This window comes from Schistocerca serialis, chromosome 2, assembly GCF_023864345.2.
Source record: "Schistocerca serialis cubense isolate TAMUIC-IGC-003099 chromosome 2, iqSchSeri2.2, whole genome shotgun sequence".
Lineage (NCBI taxonomy): Eukaryota > Metazoa > Arthropoda > Insecta > Orthoptera > Acrididae > Schistocerca > Schistocerca serialis.
This window is the reverse complement of record NC_064639.1, coordinates 359,903,694-359,919,275: the sequence shown is the minus strand read 5'-3', so window position 1 is coordinate 359,919,275 and position 15,582 is coordinate 359,903,694. Positions and strand designations below refer to the sequence as shown.

The 15,582-nt window shown below is 38.5% G+C and overlaps 1 protein-coding gene across 1 annotated transcript in view; it reads left to right on the top strand.

Moving 5' to 3' along the window:
* Positions 1–15,582, top strand: part of LOC126457180 (transmembrane protein KIAA1109) — a 507,473-nt gene that overhangs the window by 334,826 nt on the left and 157,065 nt on the right. The window contains exon 58 of the mRNA XM_050093265.1: positions 1,825–1,946. Coding sequence (XP_049949222.1) covers positions 1,825–1,946 — 122 coding nt within the window. The remainder of the gene's footprint in view (positions 1–1,824; positions 1,947–15,582) is intronic.

Here is a 15,582-nt window from a genome sequence, read left to right as displayed (position 1 = left end):
ATTCGTGTTCCATGATTCTAAGAATTTCCGATTATCTAGGAATTGCATATGGACATTGATATTTTGTTATTAATTTTTTTTTCTTTTTTGTTGTTGTTGACCTCATTTTATCTACATAACAGTGCAGTCATACGAAAGTAAATAAGGAAAGGAGCAGAATAGAAAACTGTAGTCTGCCTCAAATGTCACTACATCTTACAGTAAAGCATTTTTTCTTGTTTTTCACTGAAAACAGTTTAACATTTAAAAATACAATTATCACCAAGAAACACTTGCCTACTGTTTAATACATTCAGTAATAGTATTCATATCAATAATCATTCTTTAATAATATTCAGAGATTTGACACAGATTGTAAAGTGTGTTTTTTTTTTTTTTGTACTGGCTTGTCACTACACAGCTGTTCAGCAATGTGTGTGTGTGTGTGTGTGTGTGTGTGTGTGTGTGTGTGTGTGTGTGTGTATGTGTATGAGAGAGCAACATGTGCCCTTCTTTGAAACGGCAAGTTAAAATGCAAGTTAAACAACATATTTCTCCCTTCTTTCCTTTCATTCTTAGTAGTAAAGGCAGTAAAAGATATACGTAGCTTTAAGCGTAAATATTTACTAACTTTTAGTGCCGGGAGTATCATCCCATCCCGTATTTTAACTTGTGAATTATACATTGTAGCAGTAAAAGCTTTAAAAAATACTTTTTTTATATAAAAATTCTCCAGCTTTTGGCATTTAAAACTGCTTTCGGGAAATTCCCAGGCCAATGCCCATTTATGAATGTCCTGCTCACTGGGTATTTGCCCTGCCCACATCACTAGCTCCAATGAGAACTGCTGAAACAGTGGGTCACTGTTTGTCTGAGAGAAGGTGCATTACCTTGAACTGTGCTACATGGAATTTTGCTTAGTGGTTAGCATCAGTGGTAGAATGCTGTGGGTCAACCCAACTATCAGGAGTTATTTTCTTTTTAGGATTTATCATTTCTGGAATTATCTAGAAATTTAATGTTCGCATATTCTGGAATATGCGATGTGTTGTGTCTGTACATAGCTGTTCACAATACACATGTTTTCATTGCTGTGTGTTCATTGCTGATCCTGATTTCAGATTTGCATACGGATTTGGACTTGATTGTGGTTACATGACAGTATATACAGACTAGGCACACTGTCTTAGAATAACACAGCGTCTATCTTGTAAACAAAATTGATTGCCACTCTTTTCAGCCTCAGGTCACATAATTGGTATCACACCCAGTTTTGACATCTTAAAAAGTCTTTATAAGATGATGTGGCAAAAAGGGAGATAGTAAAATACTAGGAAACCAAGTTAAAAAATAAAAAATTCATTATATTTCATGCAAATAAATGCTTTGTTAGTTTGTTTCATTGATCTGAGATTTAATTTTTTCTTTACACTGAGCCCAAGACATTATATTTCTTATGCTACCTCTCAAATTTTTCATTCATCAGAACCCACCTCATTACAAACATTCAACATGTAAGATGTTATTTCTTCGTCGCGGCATGCTGTGGATCGAACAAGATATTAGTAACAGAAGATTTCCTGTTAAAATATGCATGGACACCATATTTTATATTGATTCTTTGCTGTGGTTATACACACTTCACCTGTGTGTTAAAATTCCGTCACTGTTATATAAGTGATATAGTTGGGTGTTGTATGTTAGAAATAAGAGTTTAATCACTGTACACACTTTGTTTAACTTATCTGAATAGGCTATAATTACATCAATCATATAAAATATGATAGAAAATACATGCAAAGGTAAAATTATATGAATTAATAGTTTTTTATCTTTCACTTACAGATGGCGTTGTGCTGAGGCAAGGCAGCTATTTAAGTGCTGTTGCAGCAATTGGGGAATTTGAGCATTCACTAACAACAGACCTATTGAATCATCTTGTTTTTGTGCAGAAAGTTTTTATGAAGGTATTTATATTGGCTGTTTTAGAGTTATGTACATCATTTTGTGCAGCTATACATAAGGAAATGAGGTGAATTTTACAAGGATTGGTGAACTGTGATTATCCTACATCCAGGCAAAGAGTCTGTTGAAAATAGGTAGGTTAAAAATAACGATATGGTTTGCGGAAGATGACAACAGTAGAAATGGCGCACTTAGAAAGGTGGTATGAGTAACAGTACATTACATTACAGATTGAAATAAACCATCAATTAGAGCAATATAAGGAAATGTTTTGAGTTATATTAATGTTTTACATTACTTCTGATAGTGTCTACACATCCAGAAGTGAGGAATTATGCGACAGTGAATTGTGAGTCCATTAAATTAAGAGAAAAGTCAAAAGGAGCACTCAGAAAATAAACCGTAAACAAACTGACTATAAAAGATTTTTAAAAAATGTGTAAAACATTCTTTTAAATCACATAGACAGTGCTCCTTATCAGACTTATTTGAAAATATTAGGTGATATGTTTTGAGCTTTTTGAGCTAGAATTCCTACTTATAGAAGTAATACTAGTGAAAGGTGACAAGAATTGAGAACAGCAAATATTCAATAATTAGGAAAATACACTGAGAAGCTTAAGACTACATAACATAAAATGGCAGAGAGGATACACAGCTGATGATAAAGAACTAAGGTTAAAGGTTTATACTGAAAATCCAAGGTTAATCCCAAATTCAAGACCTCCTATTTTTGTAGAAATACAAAAAAATTATTTTCCATTACATTTATAACATTTTCAACATTGAACACTTATCTATTTTTTTCTAAATACTTGCTATCTCTGTTGCCAATTCCAGACTATGGGTTGGGTTGGTGGTGATGTTGCATTCATACTTTTGCAAGAGAGTGATGATTTGATAGGTGACATGTGGATGAGCATAGTCAAGGAGAATGTGTATGCCCTTGCTCAACAATCGTGAAGGTTGAGCTAACCATGGGTGAAGATTGGCTGATTACTCTGGATGAGCTCTATATATTAGTTCCTGAGATTTCCTGAAGCACCATTCACAGCATTTTAATGGAAATTAATTGCCTGGCTGAGTTTGTTTAGTGTTTCCCACTTCTTTTCAGTGTTTATTGTGATCACAGCAGGCATAAAGACAACTAATAATACCGCTTTCTGATTCCACACCACAGTTCTACATCTACATCCATAATCCGCAAGCCACCCGACGGTGTGTGGCGGAGGGCAGTTGTTGAGATGTTACTGGCAGGCTGCGTTTGAATTATTGTCGCTTGGGTGAAGAGGAATGCTGCCACTTGTTTGATCTCAGGTGTAAAGTGGGATGCCGAGTTTTCTTTAGCCATGACAACCAAGGACATAAAGTTGTCCTTGTCATGGGCATAGTGGTGAAGAAATCTACGAGAAGAATCAGCTTGTTGCTGTTTTTGGTCTTCCTTCCGCATTCATGATGCTCATTTTTCGCGCTCCTTCCGATATTGCACCTTTTCCTTTAAAATTCTTTGAATGATGCTTGTTTTAAGTTTCAGTTGAATTTTTGCTATCTTGACTGGTAAGAACTGATACTCTGACAAAGAATTTTGCTGTATCCTGCCACTGCAGAAAAATACTGTGGAAATAAAACATAAAGAGACAAAAAAATCAAAATAAAACTTAAACAAGAGGAAAAAACCAAAATACAAGTAAAGCTGTAAAGGAAATGTGCCATTGACAGCAATGAAACACAGTTCGCACAGAAGCGTCTGCCAAAAGCAAAACATGTCAAAGGCTTTAGAGTGAAGACTATGCAGTTCTTCATAACAACAAACTGCTTCCGATGAGTGTGACATCACAAGTGTTCACATTAGATTTGCTTCAACAGTTGCCAGCAGGCTCATGTGCATGCACAGTTGAGACACGCATGAGCAGTAGCAACAAGCAGCCAGACGCTAACCAGAAAAATTTAAGTGATCCGCCCATGTGCAGAGAAGTCTGAGTTGTAGTGGAGAGGGGGAGTAGTTTCCATGTGACTAGTTTTTACTTTTAGTGATTTTGCTGTTTCCCCTTTGTTTGCAACCCTCAGGTCAAATGAAAACAAAATAGAATCCTGTTGCTGGGAGCTGTCAAGTGAATTGAAATACGTTCACATAATTACAGAAGGCTAAAATATGTTATTAGTTTTATTTTATGAACACATTTTTGGCAGTCAAGCATTAATCATCTTACAGAACAGTGAAGTTATTTTTGTCGATTTGCTTAAGAAATTTGCCATTTATTTATCTTTCTCCCAGAGGCAGTTAATTTATTTCACGAAGTATTCCATTCCACACCATTGGCTAGTTTCCACTGTTTGCTGAATTTCAAATGCATGTTTTCATCATCTGGCACACATGGCATTATGCCATAATAGAGAAACAAACATGAGATAATACAGTACTGGTACCCCAAGAAAATTTGCATCCCAGAAACCAGACTGAAAAGATTAATATCAGGTTGGGACCTACATCTTTGTGAATCTGGACTTATGAATGTGCACTTTAAGCTGAATTATACACTTTAGTATGATTATAAAATTCCGGTGTCCTTGGAGTATCATCTGCTGTCCTGTTTCGTTTATGACATAATGTAAGCTCTCTTAATGCTATGTACGATCTCTTAATGCTATATATGTACGAACAAACAGGCTTCTTACGTCTTCTTAGTTGTGCACGTGCAGTAACACCCGTTTTCTGGTGCTCTCTGACAGTTGCTGAAATGAATTCTAACAGGTTGTGGGAAAATATTGCAAATGGTGGTTTGAAAAACATTACTTTCAAAGTAAATTTCAGTTTACACAAGATGAATTATGTTACATGCGAGAATGTCCTTTGAATTTCTTAAATCACAGAGTGTTTGACTCTCATTTGAAGCTTAACACTTTGAAGACCAGCCGCTTAGAAGAATCTTGAGCCCAAAAGACCAGGCATTTACAACATTATTTAAAATTTTACTGGCGCATTTGTGTGAGGTGTCTTAAAGTAAAACATATGCAAAAAAGGCCAATATTATATGTAAAGACTTAGCTTTTCTTGTAGCTACAGTACATTAACTTTTCCTGTTTGTGTGTTTGTGCTTCTTAACAGTGATGTTGCTATTAGCTGACTATATCACGTGCCCTATGCTCTGAAGATCTGCTATCATCAGCTGGCAAGATCATAGCCCTATGACTGGCTTAGAAAACCACATCACAATCTTGATTTCAATGCTGCGGAAAGTAACGTGCTGTGTTTCGTGGAATTCTAGTGCATACTTTCGTAGTATGAAAGTACATGTTGCTGCACATAGAAGATCTTTCCAAAACACATGATGTGTGTGCCACTTAAACACAGAAAAAGTGTATTTTCACCCTGTATTTTTAACCGGGAAAAAATCCGGGAATTTTTTTTTCCTTGTCCACATATGCACCCTGTTTGTTCATCATTAATCTCACTGTGATCAACTGTAAACACTCTGCACCCCACTTATGTTTTTTGACTTCCATGCATGACACTCCACAGACTTCCATCTGTTGATGATGAAATTCAGCCACGTCAGTGCTTACGCATTCAAAAAGTTAATAACTACATGACTACCACTTTTGCTTTTAGCATCCCAATGGAGCTCCATTCTCCAAGGATGCTAAACTAAATCCGAGTGTTCCAACTCATAAATAAAAAATAAACAAACAAATATCCAACACTTTTAAACTTCCATGAATCAATTGCCACAGAATTCCATAATAAAAAATGGAACTAACTGACAGAAAATTCAGCTTGCATTGATAAGACTGGCCAAGATTGATTGGTGAGGGGGGAGGGGGGGGGGGGGTGACTGATCAATGAAAAATGGGAATCGTACCAATTACTTCTCCAAACTAGCGTTGCTACCTCTGGATCATGGGGTCGCGGGTTTGATTCCCGGCCAGGTCAGGGATTTTCTCCACCTGAGGACTGGGTGTTTGTGTTGTCCTCATCATATCATCATCATCATCATCATCATCATTTGGGAAGTGGCGGGATTGGAACTGGAAAGATTGGGAACTTGTATTGTTGCTGATGACCTCGAAGCTGAGCTCCCCACAAACCTACATCACCATCACTCCTCCAAGACTCAATCTCAGCACCAAAAAATAACATTTTCCAAAATTCACATAATGACCAGAAAGTGACAACAGAAATAAAGAATGAATGAAGACAACTTAAAGGTTTGAACTTCAAAGCTGTGAATAACTGAAAGAAGAAACTTCTGTGTCGAAATAAAGGTGGTGGTTGGCTTAACTCACTCTTCAGTGAGAACTTTGAAAGCTGCTGACAACTCCATCATCCTGAGAGAGAAAGACAGTTATGAAATTCTGGATTGTTTGAAGCAACATTTCTAAACAGGTGCTCTACTGTTGCGGAAGACTTTGCAATATTTTTGTGTCAGCAGAATGCAGATCCAGATATTGTCTGCAAAGCAGATGCCAGTTTACGTAATGAAAGAGTATGTAACACATTTCATTTGTCACACAGTTCGTCCATTACTACACAAACAAGACACCACATCTTGTGTTGCGTAGTTGTGGATTGGCTCTTAAATTACATTTGTATATTCCACAGGATAGCACTCTTAATCTATCATTGTCTCTTGGAATAACGTGACCATATCAGATTTGTCTCCTATTTAGTGAAGTAACAGTACCTCTAAGAGAGAGAAATAAAGAAATATTTATACTGAGCTCTTACCTTAATATACCAGTGCTTTAAGTAAATGCATTTTGATTACATCAGTGCAGTGCAAACAGAAAATCTTTCTAGTAATTGTAAATAAGTAAATCACTTTCTGCTATTCATAATGTAGAATCAGAAAAATAAATTAAACAATGCAAACTATGAAATTCTTTGTTTTTGTTCATACATTGAGGCTAGCCAAGACACATGGAAAAGTATTAATAATCATTCTAATGAAAATGGCTCTGTACTGTAGTTTCTCTTGATGATGTCAAGATTTTTACTGTCAGATATCATGTAATATTGAAAGAAAAGAAGCCAAAATTCTCACCTGGGAGTTTGCCACAGGGCATTTTGCTATTCCTTTGTAAATATTAACTGTAATTTATTAACAATGAGGAAAAATAATAAGTATCTGATGACTGTGTCAGTTACAAACAAGAACATGTACTTCACATTTTAATTCAAATATCCATTTCTTCCGTCAAAGCAACAAAGATACTTTTACATATTTCACACAAAATATATCATAGAATATACCTTATACAGATTATCAAAGTCAACATCATTAATTTACTTTTAGCATGGAATTTAAAAAAAATGTTTCTTTCACCGTATGAATAAATTGGTGCATACAGATATTTTTACTCATGCTGTGCGGTTACCTGTTTGGGTACTCTAACATTCCAGCTGTATAGTTCAGTAGTACACCATGTCAACATTCCTCTTTATTGACCCATAAGTTGTCATAGTTGCAACAATAAAAATTAAAGAAAAGTTTTTGTGTTTTAATGTATGTAAGGTTTAACAAAAACATTTAAAACAAAATATATCATTGTCACACCATTCATTGCTGTTATCTAGGTAATATAAAAAATTTAATCAGGTTAAATACAGTTTTGCACTATTGACATCTTTTTTAATGAAAAATACTATACTAGTCAGATTTTTTCCTGATGCAGAAATGCAACCAAGATGATCTTTGAGAGACAACTCTGATAAAAATGAAGAAAGCAGCTACAATCTTTATACTTCATCTCTTATTAAACTGGGTGGACCAGATCTCCATCACCAAACTTTCAAAGGTGGTAGTATGGTCCAAAGAAGGAAAAAATGTCTTAGTTATTATGGGCTCTAAAATGCATATATTAAGAGCTATGAGCACTTGTTCATCTGTGATATTCATCTCTTTTATTGCAAGCTCTTTGCTTTCCATTTTGAGAGAAGAAGGTGATGGGGAACAAAGCAAGATAGAGTGTTTATAAACATAGGCTCTAAAATCTGCACTTTAAAAGCTGTGAGAACTTGTTCAATGGAAGAGATGTGCTTCACAATAGTAAGATGAACAAGTACTCATAGCTCTTATGGCATGCACCTTAGAACCCATGTGTACTGGACTTACTTTTTTCCCACTGTGTAGGCAATAAAAATCCTTTGGTTGCCAGCATCATTATATTGATCAACTTCAGATTCTCCATGACTGTGTAGGGCACATCTTTTTTCACTGGCACAGGTTTGTCACCAACTCTTATTTTCTCTGTATTTGGCAGCCATGTTAAGCCAAATACCATCAGATAACCCAGGTGTTGCGCACAGACATTGGTTTGATGGAGGACCTTTCAAACTTTTGAAACTGATATATATCCAAAGCAAGATCATCAAAGTAATGGGGCTGCAGTGTAGGGATGTTGCTACATCACCTGATTTCCTACCAGAAGAGGAACAGCAGATCGTGAATTGTTATAAGAGTGTATATAATCAATTTGAATTTATTACGTATACACAAAAACAAAAGTTTTCACACAAATTTGCAAATTTCACTTGGGACATGTACACACATACTTGTTTAATAAGATGGACAACTCATACACTGTAGTACGAGGATGGCCGATTACAATGGTAGTTTCAAGGAATGGAAATGTGTATTGTTGCTTCCTGTAACACTGTATGCAATACCTGGATACACCACAGCATGCGTGCTACTCTTCAAATCATCCAGCGTCAGCATCTGTGCAGCCAGCTATCAGAGACTGCTTTCAGTGGTTCACACTACATGAGCACATGGCACATGGCACAGCAGCCGCAGTGGTGTCTAGTGGGGATGTCCTCTATATAAGGACAGTGCAGCAGACACCCTCTCTTAGATGTGTACTAAGCGTTTACTTTATCAGCTTCTGTGTTTGTTGTTCATTTCTACATGGATGAATAAATTTTAGTTAATTGTGATTGCGTTGTTATTTGTGCCTTGTATTACAACAAAATTGGCAATGAGTGTGGTGTTCACTTACTTCTCAGTCTATTTAGTTGTCCCTACAGTTCTCATGTCCTTGAAGACAGTGCTCAGATCTCTACTCAAGCAACAGCAGGCTCTTACAGTTGCTATCACAAACTTTTCAGCCACATCGCACCTGCCAGGTTTTCTCGCTTATGGCTCTGCAGCCAAACACTTTGAGGCTTATGAGAAATGGCTTCGGCAACAATTTATCACTTTTGGTGTCACTGATGCAAACATGTGTAAGGCCTTGTTCCTTTCTTGGATTTTTCCTCTGATCTGCCAGTTGTTGTGCCAGTTAGCCCCACTCCAGGAACCTGCATCGCTTTCATTCAACAAAATGTGTAGGTTGTCAAATTATAATAGTAAACACATGCATGTCACAGCAGCGTGTGTATTTTTGTATCATTGTCAGAAACAGTCCCACCAGTCTTACCAGGCTTGGGCAGCTGAACTCCATTACCTCAGTCGCAAATGTCAGTTTCTTTCTTACCAATGCTCATCACAATCCCTGTGTTGATTCTGTGGTCCACGATGCTATCATTCAGTTGGTTCCCAGCAAAGATGTGTGTCAGTGTGCATACAGTGTGAGAACCGGTCTTTGACTGAAGTGCTAAATATTGCTCAAACTTGGTTCCTATTCTTGGTTGTCCAGCATCAATTAATCAATTAGTTTGCAGGGGGGGGGGGGGGGGGAGGAGATGGCAACATACAAACATGGCCTCCATGCCCTTCTGGGTAGCGCCATACCAGACAACAATGATAAAAATAACAACCCTCCCACTGTTTTTTACAACATGACACGGCCGCATGCCGTAAGTGCTGGGCAACTTGCAACAACTGTAGAAAAGGACATCATATGTCTGTGCATTGTTCACAGCCCCCCTTCTGCAGACGTGCGCATGGGTGTTAATTTTGTGTCCGTTTGATGGACAAAGTGCTCATACTGCAAATGGACACAGGTGCAAGCATGACTTTATTGAATTCGTAAACGTATGGAGTTTTGGGATCTGTGATGTTGTCTCTGGATACTCGACATTTGATGATTTACAACAAGCAGCATATTGCAATTTTGGGGCAATTTACAGCTCTTCTGTGTATAAATCTGTGGTTCGTTCCTTGACTTTCTTGGTAACAGGTCATGCTGACGCCGACAGTTTGTTTGCTCTGGATGTTTTCAATGTTTTTGGTTTTTCTGTTACGGATATGGTGCTCCTCATTACAGTTCAGGTCCCTTACCAGCATTTAGATTCTCTTTGTTCTGAGTTCTTGTCTCTTTTTTTATGGATGGGTTACGTTGTGCCACTAATTCTGCGGCCCATGTTACCCTGAAATCTAGGCCATGGCCACACCTCTTCTGTGCTTGCCCTATTCCAGTGAAGTAAAGTCAGAACTGGATAAGTTGAAGTTATTGGGGGCTATACAGCTGATTATATCGACTGATGTAATGCTCAATCTATCATTGACACTTACACTTTGACCCATCAGGACGAGTTATTGGCTAAACTCACCAGGGGCCAGTTTTTCTCCAATATTGATTTATATGAAGGCTTTTTATAGGTTTCATTAGCTGAGAATTCTAAATGGCTGTTTATGATTATCGCACCCTTCTGGTTACACCAGTATCAGTGCTTTCTGTTTGGTGTGGCTAGTGCCCCGGCAGTTTTTCAATATTTTTTGGAAAATTAATGTTGTCAGTTCTGGGGCAAATCAGCTGTCTCAATGATGTCATCATTACGAATGGATCCATGGATAAGCATTTATGTAATTTATGCACCTTGTTCACTATTTTATATAGTGCAAGGTTGAAATTCAACTTGACCAAGTCACTCTTTTGTCAGTCATTCATAGTGCATTTGGAGTTTGAGGTTTCTTGGAATGGTATTAAGTCTTTTTGTCATCATGTCACCATCAACATAGCTCTGCCTTCCCCTACAAATGTCAAAGAACCCCAAGCATTTTCGGGTAAAATGGCATACTATCACAAATTTATTCTATGTGTGGCCACATTGACCTATCACCTCCATGAGTTGATCCACAAGAACGTTTCTTTTCAGTCGTTGCAGACCTGCAAGCACACAATCATGCTTTTGGAATCTTCTCCCTGTTTGGCAACTTTCCATCCTGACCAGCACCTGGGTTTGGCTATATGGACTCAGGGTCGTTCTCATATATCTATATAAGGGATTCTGAACATCTAATAGCTTACAAGTCGAAAACGCTCAACTCTGCTCACCCATGCTACTCCCAAGTTGGAAAGGAAGCACATGCTATCATCTATGCCCTCAAAAAGTTTCATATATTCATGAATGGGCATAACCTCCACCTCATTGCTGACCACAAGCTATTGGTTTCATTGTTTAATACTTCTACTTCATTGACTGACAAGACAGCACATTGCATCCAGCATTGGGCCTTATTTCTGCCTCACTGCAATTATGGAATTCATGTTTGGTTTACATCACAGCACACCAATGCCAGTGCACTGCCCCAGCTTCTAACGGGACCAGATTCTGCTCTTGATCAGGATGAATTCCTTTGTTTTCACTTAGATGTTGTGGTGCAACGTACAGTGGAAGGGTTTCCTATTACAGGCTCCCAGATCGCAGCTGCTATTGGTTTTGCAACAGTTTGTTCACCTCATTCAGCATGGTTCATTGGGCAGGCCTCTGTACAGGGCATCTAATCTTTTACGTAACTATTTAGTCATCTGCCACTGTTTTTCAGTATTTGATGGTGGTGTTCTCTTAGCTATGGACAGGCTGTCACCCTGGATTTTTAACCCCAGCTGTCCTACAGTGGGATGTGCTTCCACTAATATCTCAGGGACATTAGGGTGGAAGTCTCGCATACTAAGTCGGTGGCCTGTCACCATGTGTTGTGGCCTGGCATCAATGGCAGCATTACGCATTTTGTTTCTCGATGTGCTCAAGTAGGTAGCACAGTGGTTAGCACTCTGGACCCGCAGTTGTGAGGACGACAGTTCAAATCCGTGTCTGGCCATCCAGATTTAGGTTTTTCCATGATTTCTTTAAATCACTCCAGGCAAATGTTGGGATGGTTTCTTTGAAAGGGCGCAACCGATTTCCTTCGCGATCCTTCCCTAATCCGACATTGTGCTCCGTCTCTAACGAAATCATTGTAAATGGGACGTTAAACACTAATCTCCTCCTCCGCCACCTCCTACTCCTCCTCTCAGCGTGCTACCCAACAGGACGCAGTGTGGGCGATGCACTCTCTGTGGCCTGCACTGCAGTGTCCAATGGAAGACATCCATTTTGATTTCACTGAGCCCTTCGTCAGGTCTTACCAGTTTTTTGTTGTCGATGCTTTCTCTGATTTTTCATACATTATCCAGTGTCCATAGACATCAGCGACAGCTAAGATTTGGGCCCTCTCCAATTTTTTTTTCCTTTGAAGGATTGCCTTATACGCTTGTGATGGATAATGGTTCACAGTTTACAAACTGCCTGTCGGCCTCTGTCACGAGTTCTTTGGCCGACGTTCTTCTGATAATTTTTCTGATAGAATGAGATTTTCACTCTGCAGTGGAGTGTGCGCTGATATGAAACTTCCTGGAAGATTAAAACTGTGTGCCTGACCGAGACTCGAACTCGGGTTCGGGTTTTTTCTTCATAATTATTTCATGATTGCCTTCACTGAATTGTAGTGTTGTTATTATGGGTGATACTATTATGCAAAAATTTAGTCTAAAGAAAGGAGAGCCAATGCATAATATCATAATTTTTATTTCTGAAGGACTGCTCAACATCATGAACGTCGTGCTCCTTGCTCCTTATTCCATTGTGCCTCAACTGTCAGGGTGCACTCTCTGAAATATTTATATTTCATGGGACATTATTTGTCTCATACTGGCTCCTTTAAAAGCATGTATTCCTTATGTACCAACCAGTATACGTTTGTGTACGTGGACCTGTTTTCACACTTTGTCATAAATTCTGACAATGTTGGCAGTAGTGGTTTTGAATCGCAGTAATGAAAGAATTTTCATTGTTGTTGAACTTGGTTGGCAATGAAAGTGGAGAAGTTAATACAAAACATATGATCACCAAACAAGGCCCTAGGTTAGATTTCATGTTCTGTCATAATTTACTGCAGAGTAAGGAGGGGGAATGCTGTGTTAATACAACTCTCAAGTGAACAGCTTCAGTCGTATGTTTCGTGGAATCAAATGTTACTGTCACAAAGTTTCTCACACACTCTTCATTTCTTTTCATGTTCACTTACAAGAGTACAAACACAATATTACACTTCAAAATATTTATTGTAGACAACAACAATGGGTATTTATAAAATTTTAATCATCACTTACAATAAACATACCTGAACTCATGAAAATTAGTCATACTCAATGTATTCACACTTCAGTGTGGCACATTTTTCTCTATGTTGTGTGACTTGTGGAGGCTTTGGTTGCAGAAACCGGTATTTTGGCTGTTTAGGAAACGTTCCATCTCAAAATTTACCTTGTCACTATTCTGGAAATGCTTGCAACACAGTGCCTTCTTCATCTAGTGAAAGACCAAGACAGCATTGGGTGTCATATCAGGAGAATATGGGGTGGACAAGGATGCCCACATCCAGGGAGGCAAGGGGACTCCGCGGCCCTGTACAGCCCTCAAGGAGAGGAAAAAATATTGTGTAGTTAGGTGCGTTTCTTTTAAGAAAATGATTTAAAAGTCAGTATTATGCAGGTTTGTAATAGGTTCTGAATGGAACTTTTTTATGGCTACTTACAAACTGTGATTTGCCTTCCAAAATATTCCATACCTCCAGGTTTAAGCCCTTCCCTACAAACTATTGTACGGGTGCCCTTGGGGGTGAGGGAGGTGGGCACAAATTTTGCGAGCCCTAACTGCATCCTGAGCAGACTGAATTGGGACTTCCTCATGGAGCGAAAACACCCCCTTGGACAGCTTCCTACAAAATGTCATCTTGGCAATTACCTGTAACCTCATCAGCAGATATTGGTAGTAAGCCTGAAGACCACTTTTTCTGATAATGCTTTGTGTTTGTCTTTTTGGCAATAGTAAATCCGCATGCTTCCACTGCAAGCTTGGTGCCTTTGTCTCAGAGTTAGAGTGATTCACTACGTCTGTGGTAATTATATGACTATAGGCACGTGGAATGGCCTGAAAAGCAGCAACATTTCCTGTGCTGCCTTAATTTGACAACCTTTTTTAGTAGTTATAAAAAACCTAGCATACAACAACCTTTGTCATGTTTGACATTTCATACGTAACTGATTTTGAATTTTTTACTATCACCTTGATTGTGATACGATGCTTTTTCAAACACCGGGGCCTCCACTTCTCTTGTGATCCCTGGTTCTTCACAGAGAGATGGTTTGCCACTTCATTTTTTTTCCATTCAGTCTGGATTAACAACACTGGAAGCATCCGTGCTACTTAACATTTCTGTCTGTCATTGCTGTACAGTTCCGCCAACTCATCTTGGACTGTTGCAGTGTTATCCCCCTTCAGTTCTAGAAAACAAATTACCTCACACTTTTTTTGAGATGATGATTAAAATTTTTTGACCGCCCTTCATATCTGTTGCAGCTGCAAATTTTGTGTGTCACCCATATGTCAGAGGAAGCTGTGATAAACCATCTTCACTAAGACCTCACCAGTAATGTATTGCAGCTTTAAGCCCGTATTACACGATGCGCCTAGACTGTAGACCATGCACCAGTGCCCCAAGCATGTATCTCTGAAACTAAGGCTGGTTCACGTAGACCTATTACACCATCCACGCAATATATACCTGGCGCACATGCGCAGTAGACAGTGATAACGCACATAATGCAGACAGAACTGTTTGATCTCTTGTAAAGTCATTCGTGCTACCGCATGAAACACAAGGGGGCCGTGTGGCATATTGGAACGTCATCCGTTTGAATTTATTGATGTCACTCAGGGTTCCTATGTCATAAGAAAATGTTTATCATTATTTATTAAGTAATTGTTATTCTCTTATGTAGGTTACTAGTGTTCTGAATTGCAGATTCAATAGTTAGTTTTATATTACGATGCTTGGTTACACAGGTACTTGTAATTATACAGCATTTTGCACATGGAGGACCCACCTGTTTTTGGAGCTATTGCCCTGGTAGTGACAGTAAATCTTCGGATTAGGGCTGAACGATGATGAAAACAAAAAGCCAGACATTGAGTTTGATCCTGGCTGAAAAGAAGGGACAAAGACAGGGGGTTATATTCACTGCTTATGAAAGAACTGAAGCTCGAAGATCTGCATGAATTTCGGAGCTTTGGAGGATGGACATGGCCTGTTTCGAGAAGCTGCTGTCTATTACAGAAGATGGAATTAGCAAGTCTGACACAGTCATGAGGGAGGCTGTCTCATATTCTCGAAAGTAAGAATTAAGTCATGTGTTCATACGTTTTGTGATTATACCAGCCTAGATCATGAATAAAATACCGGTAAATGCCCTGTTACGTTGCAGGTTGGATGTAACCATACGTTTCCTGGCAACTGGGGAATCCTTTAAGTCTGGCTTTTAGCCACAGAATAGCAAAGCCCACCATTTCAAAAGTTGTTGTGGATATATGCACTTCAATTTGCAACACTGTAAGGGACCGATACTTAAAGATGTACTTGTGTTTTTTCCACA